This window comes from Vulpes vulpes, chromosome 1, assembly GCF_048418805.1.
Source record: "Vulpes vulpes isolate BD-2025 chromosome 1, VulVul3, whole genome shotgun sequence".
Lineage (NCBI taxonomy): Eukaryota > Metazoa > Chordata > Mammalia > Carnivora > Canidae > Vulpes > Vulpes vulpes.
In genome coordinates this window covers 129,278,964-129,296,402 of record NC_132780.1, presented here as the reverse complement: position 1 = coordinate 129,296,402, position 17,439 = coordinate 129,278,964, and the positions used below count along the sequence as shown (strand labels likewise).

Sequence of the window (17,439 nt, the reverse complement as noted above, 5' to 3'; positions counted from 1 at the left end):
CGCTCGTGTCTAACATGTTTTCGTTCTTGCCACAGGTACCAGCACGAGCAGACGTCACTCCTAATCAGCAGGGGCTAATTTTCATCAGCAGGGACCCAGCCTTTCAATTTGAAATAGAACCTCCCCAAACCACACAAAAATCTTGCATTATTTCTGGCCCCATGCTTTATCTATTATCTACCTCGCCTCCCCCTCCTTCAGTAAGGGATTTTTGTCTGATAATTTGCCACATCCCCCGCTGCTAGAACTGTGCTTAGCACACAGCATTTGTTCAATGAATGAGCGAGCGAGGTATCCACAGACCGACCATCAGAGGGCGACAGAAAGACTTGGTGGAGGCGGGAACGGAGCGTTTCACCCGTTCGATTCGGCCGTTCCGCGAGGCTTGACCTCGCTCGGCCGCCGTAGTGCAGAGGCCGGAAACGACTGGCCGGAAACGACTAGTCGTTTCCGGCTTCTGCGGTCCGAGAAGACGGCTTGGGGCTGTGGGAAACCGAGACCCAAGGGTCAAAGGCCGGTCCTTTGCGGAGCTGGGACTCCAGTCCAGGGCTCCAGGCCTGCAGGCCTCCGGCGGGCCCAGCCGCCAGCGTGTTCACTCGACATAGTTCAGGGCCAGGAACCGGGCCGCGTGGGTCACCATGGCGACGCCGGCCGGGCTGGAGCGCTGGGTGCAGGACGAGCTGCACGCGGTGCTCGGGCTGAGCGAGCGGCACGTAGCCCAGTTTTTGATCGGTACCGCGCAGCGATGCGCCTCGGCCGAGGACTTCGTACAGCGCCTGCGAGACACCGATACTCTGGACCTCAGCGGACCGGCTCGCGACTTCGCCTTGAGACTCTGGACCAAGGTGTCTGCAGGGGCGGGGCGGGGCCCGGCGTGGGCGCGGCGGGAGAGCAGGTGGAGCAGGGGCGGGGCCCCAGGTTGTCTGTCCAGGTGAGGCTAGGCTAACTGTCCTTGGGGGAATTAAGTAAGCTCGGTTCACCAGCACCTAGCCTTTATCCGTTGTCGCCTGGGTACTGTACTAGGTGCTGGACGTGCAGCTCTGGGGAGAAGTTCAAGGACCGTGAAGTGCTGTAGAGCAGTGTTTCACGAACTTTAATAGGCATGCGACTCACCCAGGACCCTTATTTTAATGTGGATCCAGATTCGGTAGGTTTGGGGTGAGATCTTAGTTTTTGCATTTCTAGCTAGTTTTCAGGTGAAGCGGATGGTCCACGGACAGCATGTTGAGTAGCAAGGCTATAGAAGAAATGTGTGAGAAGTGCTGTGGTAGGGCACAAAAGGTAAGGGTAGTGATCAGGGGAAAGCAGGCCCAAAGATTACCCGGAATCTGTCTGATAGAGAAGGGGGAAGGAGTAAAGGTGTAAAAGTGAATTCCTGGAGGACAGGACTGTGTATTGCTTGTCTTTGTATTTCTTCCACCTGACAACACCTTACAGAACAGGTGCTTAGTAAGTATATCGAAGAGTGAAAGTGTTCAACGTGTTCATAGAATAGCAGATAGCCTGCTTGAGTTGTCACATATGGTTCCTGATGAAAGATGAATTTAGAATCTAAGTGGTATGAGGATAGGGACTTTATGTAAATCCGTGTAGCATGTATCCCTGGAATCTGGTACGGTGCCAAACATATGACAGGCCTCTGTAAACCAATCCTTGTAGCATGTCAGTCCTTGCATCGTGATGACTTAATTGTGGGGAAGAACAGAGTCTGAGCAATTGAGAATTGGTTTTGAGAATGTAGGGACTTGCCTTTGTCCCAGGGCGTGATCCTGAAGTCCCAGGATCGAGTCCCACATCAGGCTCCCTGCATGGGACACCTTAAAAAAAAAGAAAAAAAAAAAAAAAAGAATGTAAAATAAACTCCATGAGGGCAGGAATTTTTATTTATTTATTTTTAAATATTTTATTTATTTATTAATGAGAGACACAGAGAGAGGCAGAGGGAGAAGCAAGCGCCATGGAGGGAGCTCAATGTGGGACTCAATCCCAGGACTCCAGGATCACGGCCTGGGCGGAAGGCAGACCCTCAACCGCTGAGCCACCCAGGCCTCCCGAGGGCAGGAATTTTTGTCTTGTATTTATTCCTGTGTCCTTGATCCCTAGCAAGTACCTGGTGCATCAGACAGGCTTCAATAAATGTTTGTTAAATGAATGACTGCAAGGAGGGTCAGAAGCTGAAAGGCCCAGTTCAGGCTGATGAACATGGTGTGAAGCCATGGGGAAAAGAGACAATGAAGGTTGGTTTAAGATCAGGCCATTCCAGGCAGCCCGGGTGGCTCAGCAGTTTATTGCCTCCCTCGGCCCAGGGCACGATCCTGGACACCCAGGATCGAGTCCCACGTTGGGCTTCCTGCATGGAGCCTGCGTCTCCCCCTGCCTGTTTTTCTGCCTCTCTCTCTGTGTCTCTCATGAATAAAAAAATAAAATCTTAAAAAAAAAAGTCACGCCATTCCTTAAATTCAGAATGGGGCAAAGTAGATGGGTAAAAATCAGGAGTTGCTCACATCCCATTATCTTCCCTTCTACTGATAGGTACCACGGAAGGCAGTGGTAGAAAAGCCAGCTCGGGCGGCCGAGCGAGAGGCCCGAGCCCTGCTGGAAAAGAACCGATCCTATAAGTTGCTGGAAGACAGTGAGGAGAGCAGTGAGGAGACCGTAGGTAGAACTGGGAGCAGTCTCCAGAAGAAGCGTAGAAAACGGAAACACCTCAGGAAGAAATGTCAGGAGGAGGAAGAAGAGGAGGAAGAGATTTCTGAGAAAGGGAGAAGAAAGACAGGGTAAGTTAGAAGCAGAGTGAGAGAGGGTGGGGCAGGGGATAAGGGGGCAGTAAGCTTCCTAGGAGACCTTATGTAATCCTTTGGACTGGTTTGCAGGGGGAGTAAACAGACTGAGAAGCCAGAATCTGAGGATGAGTGGGAGCGGACCGAGCGAGAGCGCCTTCAGGACCTGGAGGAACGTGATGCCTTTGCTGAGCGGGTTCGGCAGCGAGACAAGGATCGGACTCGCAATGTCCTGGAGCGGTCAGACAAGAAGGTGCATAGGAGCAGCATGTTCTGTAAATCCCCAAGAAGATCCCTGGGTCAGATCTGGGTCAGTTGGGTGTGATTGCAGAGATAGGGCTCTCTGGGAAGACCAGGATGGCCTCTGGAGGTGTTAATCTCTGTAGTAAGAGGACCCTTTGGGTCCTCTGCCTCTGCTGATCCTCTGCTCAACCTGTAGGCCTAGAGATTCCCCCCTGAGAAGGGACATTTCTTTATGCTATAGTATATCCAAATGATCCTTGTGATTCTAGAGAGGGAGTGGCTGTGGGAGATTTTGGCCTCACAGCCCTGCACCCTTGGATTCTTCTAGGCTTATGAAGAGGCTCAGAAGCGCCTCAAGATGGCTGAGGAAGACCGGAAAGCCATGGTGAGTCCCAGCGCCCAGGGAGCTAACGTCAGAGGGCAAAAGAAAAAACAACTTTGTGATGAAGTGGTTTAGGGTAGGGAAAAAGGATACAAGGAAGTACAGGGAGGGTGCTGATGGGGTGTCAGGTCTGGGGTGTGAGGTCTGTGTTGACAGGAGCCTGCCAAGGACAGACTTAAGTTGTAGAAGGAAAGAAGCTGCCTACAGACCCTCCTGACTCCTTAGGATTGAGTCAGAGTGTTTTCGTCAGGGAGATGTGAGCTTTGCTTGCTCCTGAGACTTAAGGAGCCGTACTCAGTCAGCTGGAACATCAAGGGGTGTGGTTGGAGGACGGGGGACAAGGCAGTTGTCCCATTGCCTAGGAATGTGCTATTCATTCAGCTTAAGCACACTTGATTCCAGATGCCTTCCCTTTTTTTTTTTTTTTTTTTTTTAAGATTTTATTTATTCATGAGAGACACTGAAAGAGAGGCAGAGACACAGGCAGAGGGAGGAGAAGCAGGCTCCATGCAGGGAGCCTGATGCAGGACTCGATCTCAGGAATCCAGGATCGGGCCCTGAGCTCAAGGCAGACGCTCAACCACTGAGCCCCCCAGGGATCCCTCCAGATGCCTTCCTACCATCTAACTCCTCCATCCCAAACATGGCCTTGTGATCCTCTTCTATTCCCCAAGTTGGTCTTCTCTCTGACTGGGGACACAGCCCTCGCAATTCATGAACTGAACTTGTTATCATATGAGTTTTGGTAGAGCTGGCGGTTTTCCAAAAGTCTGGTCTTCTCAAGTAAGGTCACATTTCAGTTTCTAAAAAGAATTTTGAGACTTGATGCCCTAAGAATGGCCTAGTGGAACTCAGATCTCCTGATCAAGCCATCTCATGACCCACCCCACAAAATGACTGTGGTCAGAGACTTCGAAGATATCTGTCAGTATAGATGTAATGTTTTTATTTCCCAGAATTTAATTTAATTTTCTCTCTCTCTTTCTCTTTCTTCCTTCCTTTCTTTTTTTCTTTCTTTCTTTCTTTCTTTCTTTCTTTCTTTCTTTCTTTCTTTCTTTCTTTTCTTTCTTTCTTTCTTTCTTTCTTTCTTTCTTTCTTTCTTTCTTTCTTTCTTTCTTTCTTTCTTTCTTTTTTAAGATTTTATTTATTCATGAGAGACACAGAGAGACAGAGACACAAGCAGAGGGAGAAGCAGGTTCCCTGCAGGAAACCTGATGTGGGACTTGATCCCAGGACCCCAAGATCACGACCTGAGCCAACGTCAGATGCTCAACCACTGAGCCACCCTGGCATCCCTGGTGGTTCAGTCTCTTATGTTTGTTTCCTTTTCTCTCATCTGGTACCATGTCCCTTATTCTGGATTTATCTAACTCTTACCTTGTGGTATTGAGTTCTTCTATGCCCTGTGCTTCCTTTAGAGTGGAAATTGGGTCCAAATATTGCCTCAATTTAGATTAAAAAGTTGTGACAGGAACACTTCTTAGGTGGTGATGTGCCCTTCACATGACACCAATCACTTTAGGGGGACATACAGATTATGTACCTGTTAGTGCAGATAGCGTTTGTGCCAACAGCCTTTCATCTAAAGGTTTTAGCATAACTAGCACTACTACTACTACTAATGCTTTCCTGAATCTGCTGTTTCACTGGGATTGCAAAGGTGATTTTTGGAGTGTGACATTCCTCCATTTATTGGCTAACCTTTTATATAAAGAGTTTTTCCTTAACTAGAAATGAGCAAGGTGCCCTGGTAGCTTAGTATGTTAAGCATCTGAGTCTTTTTTTTTTTAAAGGTTTTATTTTATTTTATTTTTGTTAAGATTTTATTTATTCATAGACACAGAGAGAGAATGGCAGAGACACAGGCAGAGGGAGAAGCAGGCTCCATGCAGGGAGCCGGATGTGGGACTCCATCCCGGGTCTCCAGGATCACACCCCAGGCTGCAGGTGGTGCCAAACCGCTGTGCCACCAGGGCTGCCCAAGCATCTGAGTCTTGATTTCAATTTTTTTTTTAAAGATTTTATATCTTCATGAGAGACACAGAGAGAGAGGCAGAGACACCGGCAGAGGGAGAAGCAGGCTCCATGCAGGGAGCCTGATGTGGGACTCGATCCCGGGTCTCCAGGATCATGCCCTGGGCCGAAGGGAGGTGCTAAACTGCTGAGCCACCCAGGTGTCCCTCAACTCTTGATTTCAACTCAGGTCATGATCTCAGGGTGGTGAGATCCAGCCCCGAGTCATTCTCCGCCCTCAGCGAGTTTGTTTCTCCTTCCTCATCCTTGGCCCTCCCTCTACTTGCATTGTGCATGCTCGAGCGCTCTCTTTCTCTCTCTCTCTCAAATAAGTAAGGCTTAAAAATAACCAGGAATGAGCTACAATTCTTTCTTCAAAGGCTGAGCAAATGGGGCACCTGGGTGGCTCAGTCAGTTAAACATTCAACTCTTATCAGCTCAGGTCATGGTCTCAGGGTTGGGAGGCAGAGCCCCATGTCGGGCTTCGAGCTCAGCAGAGCTTCAAGAAGTGTGGAGTCTGCTTGAGTCTCTTTCCCTCTGCCCTTCCCTGTTGATGCTCTCTCTCTGTCTAAAAGAAGAATCTTAAAAAAGGCAGGGCAAATGTTTAATTACTAATTTTGAAAGTAAGGAGTTTGATGTAATAGTCACCTCACTGGTGGTAAAAACTTATTTCCCATGAGTTGTGTGTATGTGTGTCACACTGAACTCATGTGTTTTTATTTTTCAATATTTTACAGTTGCATATGATTTTTTCTTTTTGATACTCAAATTGCCCTGAGTTGGGTTTTATCGTTGTTGTTATTTATTGTTTTAGTAATCTCTACACCCGGTGTAGGGCACAAACTCAGGACCCCAAGATCAAGAGCTGCCTGCTCTTCCGACTGAGCCAGCCAGTGCCCTCAAATTGCCCTTTTTTGGGGCCCATATTTTAAAAGAACTTCCATGTGCTTCCCCCATCAGGTTGAAAGAGTATTTGATTGTGGTACTCAGATTAGATCATGAGCATAAACTCCTTTCAAGTCTTCACAGAATAAGCAAGAAAAGCCAAGCTATTAAGTAGAATCAGGGACCCCCAGGAGAGGGCTTGATGAAGTTTGGCCACCACCGTGGAGGAGGCTGTTTTGATCCCAGGGAAGACAGTGTTGCCACAGTGGGCAGGTTCATGGTGAGAGCTGAGACAAGCCTTAAGGATGATGTGACCAGTCTTTATCTGTCATCCATTATGTGTACTGAAAACCTCTTATCAAAGGAAATATGTAGAAGCTAGCTGCCAGATTGTATGAGGCGAGGAGAGGTTAGTCCCAGAGAGCTAATAAGCATTTCTGATTACATCTTGCAGAAACACTCTCTAATGCTGTACTTCCATTTTTTGTATATACTGTATTCCCCCCCTTTTCCAAACTATAGTCATTTGATTTAAGACCAGGGAGCATCTAACTAAGGCAGATTACCTTCTGTTGGCACATCCAGTGGTTACCAATAGTCTCACTTATTTTCAGTTTGAGACCTGTGCTTCTAAATGCTGGTATTAGCCCTTTAGTTTTCCTCCTTTCTTTTTTTTTTTTTTTTTATTTAAATATTTATTCATGAGAGACACAGAGAGAGAGAGAGAGAGGCAGAGATACAGGCAGAGGGAGAAGCAGGTTCTATGCAGGGATCCTGACGTGGGACTCGATCCTGGGTCTCCAGGATCAGGCCCTGGGCTGAAGGCGGCGCTAAACTGCTGAGCCTCTCAGGCTGCCCTGTTTTCCTCCTTTCCACTAAGTCGAATAAAATAGAATAAAACCTGAAACATACAAATAACCGTAATGCATCTATATTGACCAAGATGGCGAAGCTGTCCAGAAGGGCCTTCAAGCTGGATTGTGCTGCTGAAAGATAGTGTTGGGGGTCAGTGTGTGGCTTTCAGAGAGGCCCAGTTTGGGGCAGGTCAGGTTGGACATTGCAGAGGGACACTGCTGGCCTGTTGGGGGATTTGTCACTCTTACAGATAGGTAAGGAAGGGGGTTGCTGTTCCAGCAAGATGAGGATTTGGCTACCCTGTCCTGACCCAGGTTCCCGAGCTGCGGAAGAAATCACGCCGCGAGTACTTGGCTAAGCGGGAGCGAGAGAAGCTTGAGGACCTAGAGGCTGAGCTGGCTGATGAGGAGTTCCTTTTTGGGGATGTAGAGCTGAGCCGACATGAGCGACGGGAGCTCAAATACAAGCGGCGAGTGCGGGATCTGGCCCGAGAGTACCGAGCGGCTGGGGAGCAGGAGAAGCTGGAGGCCACCAATCGTTACCACATGCCCGAGGAGACCCGAGGCCAGGTGAGGCAAAGCAGAGTCCACTTTAGCCCTGCTCTCCAAGCTGAGCAGAGGGAAGTCTTCAGGGCTTTGGACAGGGCCTCCACTGGCCCCTTCTTGGTCTTGCCTTTCCTAGTGGGTACGGATAGTGACCGGAGAGGAGAGGCCTGGGAAGAGGGCATCCTCTGTCTTCACATGCCCTTCTCTCCACAGCCATCACGAGCTGTGGATCTAGTGGAGGAGGAATCAGGCGCCCCTGGGGAGGAGCAGCGACGCTGGGAGGAGGCCCGGCTAGGGGCAGCATCTCTGAAGTTTGGGGCCCGAGATGCTGCCTCCCAGGAGCCCAAGTATCAGCTGGTGCTGGAGGAAGAGGAGACCATTGAGTTTGTCCGGGCCACTCAGCTCCAGGGCAACGAGGTGAGCAGGAGAACTGTGGCACGTTCTAACGAGGTTGGGAAGCCGACCCTGAAGCTCACACCCCTCCTCCTCTGCAGGAGCCATCAGGCCCATCGCCTCCATCCCAGGCCCAGCAGAAGGAGTCCGTGCAGGCTGTCCGCCGCAGCCTCCCAGTGTTTCCATTCCGCGAGGAGCTCTTGGCTGCCATTGCTGATCATCAGGTCCTCATCATCGAGGGTGAGACGGGCTCCGGGAAGACCACCCAGATCCCGCAGTATCTCTTTGAGGAGGTACAGTTATCCGCACCCTCCAGGTTGCCGGCCACTGGCCCTTGACAAGCACAGTCCTGTCAGAGCTCCTTTCACCTGTTGTTTTGAGCAGTCACTTATCTTTTCATCTTTAGTCATAGTCTTCTCCATTAAATTGTGAGTTTAAGAATAAGGGCAAACTTGTTTCCTGTTTCTGTTCTCACTTCTAACACAGTATCTGTGTCTAGTGCCAGCGTTCATGTTGGAAAGATGCATAGACAGGTAGATGGTGGGGTTGGGACCTTCCCATACCAACCCATTCAGCCATCAGTCCTCTGCAAAGGCCAAAGAATGAGGAGTCAGAGGATTCATTTTCTTGCTTTTTCACCTTCTCTGGCTCCCCCTTGCTTCTGGGTCTGCCCTAGTTGGTCTGTCCTTTTCCATCTCAGATCTGAGCCTGAATGTGATCACCCAAAAGTCTGGGACCCTCAGAGGGTCAGGTTTTCAGTTTCTGTCTGTTCCTTCATCTCCCCCTGCCCTGTCGTGCACTTACACCTTTTTTCTCTGAATTATCCTAGGCCCCAGGAATATATTTAGCAAAGGGAAAACCTCTTCTTTTGTCATTCAGGGATACACAAAGAAGGGAATGAAGATTGCCTGTACCCAGCCCCGGAGAGTGGCAGCCATGAGTGTGGCTGCCCGAGTGGCCCGGGAGATGGGTGTGAAGCTTGGGAATGAGGTGAGATCTATGGGGCCTAGGTAGGGAGGGGAGCCTCTAGGGTCTGGGACGTAGCCCACACTGCATAGGGCTTCACACCACACGTCCAGGCCCTGACCCCTCATTCCCTAGCCCTGCACTCCCTTCCAGGAGCACCAGCCCAATCTCTATCGTTAATGGTCCCCTTGACAGGTTGGCTACAGCATCCGCTTTGAGGACTGCACATCAGAGCGAACTGTCCTCCGCTACATGACAGATGGGATGCTCCTCCGGGAGTTCCTCTCTGAACCTGACCTTGCAAGTTACAGGTACACATGGGGTCACCACCTCCCACCAGAGAGCCACCACCATTCCCGCCCAGTCTGCTGCATTCTGACCCTTCAGCACCTTCCTGTGTGTTCTTTAATCTCTAGCCTATTTTTCTTTTCTTGTCATCCAGCTATTTTGGCCTTTGTCTTCTGATTAGCCCACTGGTTTTTTTTTTTTTTTTTTTTAAAGATTTTATTTATTTATTCATGAGATACAGAGAGAGAGAGAGAGGCAGAGGCACAGGCAGAGGGAGAAGCAGGCTCCATGCAGGGAGCCTGACGGGGAACTTGATCCCAGGTCTCTAGGATCATGCTCTGGGCTGAAGGCAGGCACCAAACCTCTGAGCCACCCAGGCTGCCCAAGCCCACCAGTTCTTGAAGCTTTATGGTGTGGACAGTCCTAGGACTGACCTGTAGGCACCATGGAGATGAGGTAGAGGGACTGCAGAGATAGACCCCCACCCCCCATTGCTTGCAGTGTTTAGAAAAACACCAGGATGACAGAATGGTGCTTGAAAAGCCACGTGAAGACCCTTTGAAGAAACTTAGAATGTCCAGCTTAGAGAGAAGAGACTCAGGGAGACATCCTGGTTCCCTCTAAATGTGGGAAGGGCTGCTCCGTGGAAAAAGAGGTAAAGCTTGTTTCACGTGGCTGCAGCGAGCACAACTAGCAACCACAGGAGTGGCTACAGGGGAGACAGGTTTCAGTGCAACACTAAGAAGCGAGAGTGGTAGAGATTGAGGCCCTCAATTGAGGTAGAGATTGTGTGCTGGGGCCCTCATCTTGGGCCTTTGGCCCAGGTCTTGGAGTAGCTTGGTCTGTGAATAGTGCCTTCCCAGTTCTGGTGTTGGCCAAGCAGGGCTTGGATAAATATGTGTTTAGGAGGAGAAGGGATCTATGCATGGGCTGCTGGTGGGATCAGGCCAGCTGAGCAGTATGTGGTTTCTCAAATCTTAGGAGGCTGTGAAGTTCTGGTCCTAGAAGATCACAGATGGAGCAACAGGACAAATATGATCTGAGCCTTCACATCCCTTGCAAAAATCTCAGAAACCATGGAAGGCCAGCCAGTGCAAGAGTGTTTAGGGTGTGGGGTTTTCCTGTCAAGCCAGCCTGCTTTGTGAAACAGCTGGGGACTTCACTGGCATAGTCAGGGATACGCACAAAGAATTGAGGTCAGGGGTGAGCTCCTGTAGGCATGGCTGTCACCTGAGAATCCAAAGACTTTAGCAAAGATATCAGAGATGTGTCCCACATACAACTAAGGAGGAGACCAAGTGGCCCGCAGAGCCCTCTAAGGTTGGGGTAGAAAGGCCTACTGGGGGACACCTGGGTCCCTCAGTGGTTGAACGACTGCCTCTGGCTCAGGGCATGATCCTGAAGTCCCAGGATTGAGTTCCATATTGGGCTCCCCACAGGGAGCCTGTTTCTCCCTCTGCTTGTGTCTCTGCCTCTCTCTCTGTTTCTCATGAATAAATAAATAAAACCTACAGAAAGAAAGAGAGAGAGAGGAGACAGAGAGAGAGAAAGAAAAGAAAGACAGACAGACAGGCTTACCTGGTTCCTCTCTCCAGAAGGATGCAGCAGGACCAAGAGACATGCACAACAGCAGTCTCATGGAAGCCTGGGAGCTCCTGGGCTGTGCAAATCCTGGTGTTTCAGGTCTGTATGTTCATTCTCAGCCAGCCCGGGGAGCCCAGCCTTACTCCAAAAGGCCCTGTTCTCACTTTTTTCCCCCCCTTTAAAACAGAAACTCTTACTTCTGTTGAGTCTAACAGATCCATGACTCTGATCCAGAGAGCATATATGACTTGTCCTGGCCTTGGCTTTCAGCCTCCAGATCTTGGCCGTTGTTGTCTGTCCAGGCTGAGATAAACTGCAGACTGCGGGCCCTTGGCTTTCTTTAACATTGTATTAGTCTTCCTTAACTGGGGTGATTGGCCTCTCTTTGGAACCCCCCCTCCCATATTCACCATTGGGCTCTTTGCTTTCCCTTTGTGCCCTTGTCCAGGGGATCCTGTTGTCCTCTCCTGGGCAGCTCTCCTGGCTCACAGCCCTCTTGTTCTTTCCCCAGTGTGGTGATGATAGATGAGGCTCATGAACGAACCCTACACACAGACATTCTCTTCGGGTTAATCAAGGATGTTGCTCGTTTCCGGCCTGAGCTGAAAGTCTTGGTGGCTTCAGCCACACTGGACACTGCCCGTTTCTCTACCTTCTTTGATGATGCTCCTGTCTTCCGAATCCCTGGACGCAGGTTTCCAGTTGACATCTTCTATACCAAGGTGCTCCCCTCAGGGAGGATGGGCTGAAGTGCGAGGCTGAAAAGCTTGGGCCTTTGGAGAAGGTTGTCCCAAGGAGGGAAGGGGAAATGGAGAGTCTGAAGAAGAACTGGGATAAACTGATTATTGAGCTGGGAGAAGAGGAAGTTTCCTGAACAGATGGCCTTCCTGTGACCCTCTCCTCCTCACCCCCAGGCTCCAGAGGCTGACTACCTGGAAGCTTGTGTGGTGTCTGTGCTGCAGATCCATGTGACCCAGCCCCCTGGGGATATCCTGGTGTTCCTGACAGGACAGGTGTGAGACATGGGGCAAGGGGCAATGAGGTGTGTATCCCAGGGCAAAACAGAGCTGGCAGGTGGGCCTTCTGTCACTCTGGGACCTGTACTGCTCTCCCCATCCCAAATCCAGGAGGAGATTGAGGCTGCCTGTGAGATGCTCCAAGATCGCTGCCGCCGCCTGGGCTCCAAAATTCGGGAGCTCTTGGTGTTACCCATTTATGCCAACCTGCCTTCTGACATGCAGGCCCGTATCTTCCAGCCCACACCCCCGGGGGCACGAAAGGTCAGTTGGAGATGCCCACATTCTTCACCCCTATAGTTCACACAAATAGTGAAAAAGAGGGTGTGTGCCTGCCCTATGCAGGCTGTGTCCTGGGCACTGCTGCAGCTGCAAGGCTTAGTTGTAGTCAATCCCTAGCCTCCAGAGCTGGAGAGAGAGGGTGAATTCAGCAAATATTTGATCCAGTTAGTAAGTATGTGGAGATGCAGAGGAGAAGGGAAGTCCTCAGGGTGCCAAAAGGTGGGATTTGATTTGGATCTTTAGGAAAAAAGACGTAGGTAATACCAGAGCAAGGCTTAAGGTATGTTTAAGTCAGAATGTAATCCAAAAGGCTGAGGGGAAGGTTCACGTGGTGAAAACAGTTCTGGACTGAGATTAGGGAAGGCTTTTGATAGCAGTCGGAAGCATTTTGACTTTAGATGATTGGGTTTTGAGCAAAGACGTAACTTCCATCCAACAAATATATAACAAGCTCCTGCCATGTGCCAGATACTCTTCTTGGGCATGAAGATACAGTGATGAACAGAACAAAGTCCCTAGCTTCACAGCCGACAGTCTAACTTAAATTAGGAGACAGTGGACGCGTAGATGCCTGATGCTGATTTGTGACCAATGCTGTGGAGAGATATAGCCCAACATGGGGGAAAAGGAGACTGACTCCAGGGAGGCTGGGAGTGAGCAATGTCAGGAAGGTAGTTTCCTTGGAGTATAGGGAAGGTGAAAGGGAAGCTGAGGCCTGAACCCAGTGAGGGAGGGAGCCAGGCTGATAGCTGGGAAGGGAGTGTGTCCAGCAGAGGAAGGCGCTCATGCAAAGGACCCGAGTGAGGAGTGTGCTCAGACCAGCGAGGGAGCAACTGTGCAGGAGTGGAATGACGGAGCCCGTAGTCCTTGGAGATGAGATCAGAAAGGTAGAGCACTTGGAGACTTAAGGGGCTTGGATATAATTCTCCAGTAGGATGGGAAGCCATCAATGGATGGTGTTAGTGATGTGACAGGTTTACATTTTTAAAGGACAATCTGGGTGCCAGAAGAATGCCGGGTAAGCAGGACTTGGAGTAGAGGCAGGGAGACACATGAGGAGGCTATTGAAGGAAGTCCTAGCTGAGGCAGAGTGTGAAAGTGGTAGTGGGAAAGATGGAGGCAGGAACCTGGACTCCCTCTCCCATCTCTAAAAAAAAAATTTAACTCTTCCCATTTCCTTTCCGCCTTATGTCTTTTTTCTTTCCTTTCTTTTTTCTTTCTTTCTTTCTTTCTTTCTTCTTTCTTTCTTTCTTTCTTCTTTCTTTCTTTCTTTCTTTCTTTCTTTCTCTTTCTTTCTTTCTTTCTTTCTTTCTTTCTTTCTTTCAGACTTTTCTTTTTTAAATTTTTATTTATTTTTTATTTATTAAATTTAAATTTTTAAAATTTATTTATTCATGAGAGACACAGGCTCCATGCAGGAAGCCCGATGTGGGCCTCGATCCTGGGTCTCCAGGGTCATGCCCTGGGCTGAAGGCAGGTGCTAAACCGCTGAGCCACCCAGGGATTCCCTTATGTCTCTTTTCATTCCTTCTCTCCTTGACCCCTTCCTGGCCTTGTCCCTGTCTTCTGACATTAGGCAGTAATCCTCTTTGCTCCTGTCCCTTATCTCTGCCTGCTTCTTTACTCAAGTCTTCCGGATTACTCTTTCTAGGGAACTTGGTGGGTGGGGTCTCCGGGTGACTACATCCTCTCACTCAGGTGGTTGTGGCAACAAACATCGCTGAGACGTCACTCACCATTGAAGGCATCATTTATGTGCTGGATCCAGGGTTCTGTAAGCAGAAGAGCTACAACCCTCGCACAGGCATGGAATCCCTCACTGTCACACCCTGCAGCAAGGTCAGCCTGCTTGCACTCTCAGCAGTGTCTCTGTGGGGAAGGTTCGACTCAGGAGGCTGTGGGGGCCTCTTAGAGGACCGGAATAAGCAGCCTACGTCTTCTCAGATTTCTTGCATAAATATTGCACTTCCTTTTTCTCCTCACCAGTTGTCAGCCAACCTACCTCTCCTTTCTTTCCAGGCCTCAGCCAATCAACGAGCTGGTCGGGCGGGTCGGGTGGCTGCCGGGAAGTGCTTCCGCCTGTATACTGCCTGGGCCTACCAGCATGAGCTGGAGGAAACCACGGTGCCTGAGATCCAGAGGACCAGCCTGGGCAATGTTGTGTTGCTGCTCAAGAGCTTAGGTTATTGGGGTCGCCCAGTCCTGAGAGAGAAGGGAGGTGGGGGCTAGAGTCACAGATCCCTGTAGAGAATCTCTTCTACCCCTCATATCTTTCTTCAGGGATCCATGACCTAATGCACTTTGATTTCCTGGACCCTCCACCATATGAGACCCTGCTGCTGGCTTTGGAGCAGCTATATGCTCTGGGAGCCCTCAACCACCTTGGGGAGCTCACCACGGTGAGGTGGGATGGCAGCATGGTCTGGGGCACGATGAAGCAGTTGGGGTGAGCTCTTGGGTGCTGGAGGGGCACCAGAGGGAGGACTGGCCTCAACTCTTTTTCCTCTCCTTAGTCTGGTCGAAAGATGGCAGAGCTACCGGTGGATCCCATGCTATCTAAAATGATCTTGGCCTCTGAGAAGTAAGCACTGTGCTCCTACCCTACCCCATACCTGCCAGCCTGGCTAGGCCCCCAGCACCAGCACACGAACTGGCTGTGCCTCCTCCCATCTCTGGGCCATCTTTGTGACCTTGCTCTTTTTCCTTTCTCTCTCTGCTGTGGTATTCTTTAACAAATAAATTATTAGAAAACTCTTTCTGCGCCTTTGGAGGCTCACAAGGGCAATAAGACATTTATCAAATGGGTAAGATTGACAAACAGAATTTGGGGGTGTAAATTGGTATGGAAGACTCAGCACCTGTGGGGAGAGCGCTGTGTGTGGACTGGTCTGGAGATTCTCATTCCTGAGGTTTGGGGTTGTAACATTGAGATGTGGTTATGGAGGGACCACCTTTAAATGCCATTCCTCTGCCATGGTTGAGGTCAGAGGTCATTACATGAACTTGAAGTGCTGTCTTCCCTGATGCCCTTACTCCACACCTTCCTGCCGCAGAAGTCCTTCCTACCCTCAGAGGTCCCCAGTGCCCTCCTGCCCCCAGTTCTGTGGAGGGCCCTCCTCTGCCACTGTTACGTCTGCAGCCCACCTCCTTGACACCCCATGGCCAGCACCACCACCAAATCCATCCACTCTGACTTGTAGCCCTTACCCCACCCGGCAGTCTCCATGTGAAGACACATGTCCATAGGATGGTCGCTTACCCCACCCTGTGTACCTGTGTGTCTTCCTTTGAACCTCGTGCTTTGGTCTTCCTGCCCCAGGTATAGCTGTTCGGAAGAGATTCTGACAGTGGCTGCCATGCTGTCTGTCAATAACTCCATCTTCTACCGACCCAAGGACAAGGTAGTTCATGCTGACAACGCCCGTGTCAACTTCTTCCTCCCTGGTGGAGACCACCTGGTTCTGCTGAATGTCTATACTCAGGTCACTGGGCTTAGGTGATGGGACTGAGGGAGGCACAGGGGACTCTGGCTTTGCTATGTACTTAACCTCCCCCCTTTTTAACCATCTTCACAGTGGGCTGAGAGTGGCTACTCTTCTCAGTGGTGCTATGAGAACTTTGTACAGTTCAGATCAATGCGCCGAGCCCGGGATGTGCGAGAACAGCTGGAGGGGCTCTTGGAACGCGTAGAAGTTGGTCTCAGCTCCTGCCAGGGGGACTATATCCGTGTACGCAAGGTCAGCATTTCTTTAGTCTGCTGCCGTTCCTCCGATGCCCTCAATTTCCAGAGGGAGCTGCTCTGGGTGCCTGTAGCAGTACCTCCAGCCTGAGGCTAGGCCTCTTCCTCTGGAGAGTGTGCTCTTCCGTGCTTTCTTCCCCAGACCACTGAAGGTGCCTTCTCAGTGGGTTCTTCATGCATTCCTTACCTTTCTAGTTCTCCGAGGGCCTGACCTAAAAAAGGTAGTGAGTGCTTAGGGTCCCCAGATGTGTGGCTTTTCCGGTTGACTTTCTCTCCTTCTGCCCCTCAGGCCATCACAGCTGGTTACTTTTACCACACGGCCCGGTTGACTCGTAGTGGCTATCGCACAGTCAAACAGCAGCAGACAGTGTTCATTCACCCCAACTCCTCCCTCTTTGAGGAACAGCCACGCTGGTTGCTCTACCACGAACTTGTCTTGACCACCAAGGAGTTCATGAGACAGGTGAGGGGACCTTCCTCTGCCCAGGAAAGTGAGGATGTGTGGGGAGGTAGCATACTAGCAAGATTCAATTTGCTGAGACTAGCTGAGAAATAGGAAAACATTAATTTAAGGTAGGATAAAATAGAAAGGCGTGGTTTCTGTCAGATGTGTCAGCATCTACTAAGATCCAAGAACTGCATACTCATTCAGGGAGTATTTGAATGCCTATTGTCTCGTGTTTAGGATGCTGGGGTGAGAATGGTGAACAAAGCAGAAGTGGTCTCTGTCCTGAGTGTACTTTACAGTCTTTATGATTAGGTTTTTTAGGGATAGTTTATTGGGAATCCTGAAGGACTTGTAGAGGTGTGTCTGACCTTGAGGTATAGAGTATTAGAGCCTGGCACCTTTACCCTAGTCCTACAGTTGAAGGTAGAAGAAACTTTTTAAGATTTTACTTATTTGAGAGAGCGAGCGAGCACACAGTGGGGAGGGGCAGGAGAGGGAGAAGCAGACTCTCCGCTGAGCAGGCAGTCTGATGAGACCTGATCCCAGGACCCTGGGATCATGACCTGAGCTGGAGACAGATGCTTATCTGAACCATGCAGGTGCCCCAGAAGAAACTTTTTGATCACACATACATTAGAGTGCAAGTTGGAAAAAGGTGAACCTTACTGATTTTTTTCTCTCCTCTTGTAGGTATTGGAGATTGAAAGCAGTTGGCTTCTGGAGGTGGCTCCTCATTATTATAAAGCCAAGGAGCTAGAAGATCCCCATTCTAAGAAAATGCCCAAAAAAATAGGCAAGACACGGGAAGAGCTAGGATAAAGAGAAGGGGACGCAAGCTGAACTCAACATCAGCTCCTTTTCCTTCTGTACATTATTTAATATCTACTTTTGGAATAAAGCTTGGGGTAACTTTTATTTTTAAAGATTTTATTTGAGAGAATTTTTTATCTTAAGTAGGCTCCACGCCCAGCATGGAGCTTGAACTCACAACCCTGAGATCGAGTCATATGCTCGCTCTAC

General features: G+C 49.8%; 1 protein-coding gene across 1 annotated transcript; it reads left to right on the top strand.

The window, feature by feature from the left end:
* Positions 1-311: 311 nt before the first annotated feature.
* Positions 312-17,342, top strand: DHX16 (DEAH-box helicase 16). Its single transcript, XM_025990367.2, has 20 exons — positions 312-845; positions 2,533-2,777; positions 2,874-3,033; positions 3,352-3,408; positions 7,473-7,727; positions 7,917-8,120; positions 8,198-8,389; positions 8,976-9,086; positions 9,258-9,373; positions 11,446-11,656; positions 11,849-11,947; positions 12,062-12,214; positions 13,931-14,071; positions 14,252-14,414; positions 14,513-14,631; positions 14,746-14,813; positions 15,552-15,714; positions 15,808-15,969; positions 16,261-16,434; positions 17,110-17,342. The coding sequence occupies exons 1-20, from the start codon at positions 639-641 to the stop codon at positions 17,236-17,238; spliced, it is 3,129 nt and encodes a 1,042-aa protein (XP_025846152.1). The 5' UTR covers positions 312-638; the 3' UTR covers positions 17,239-17,342.
* The last annotated feature ends 97 nt before the right edge of the window (positions 17,343-17,439 follow it).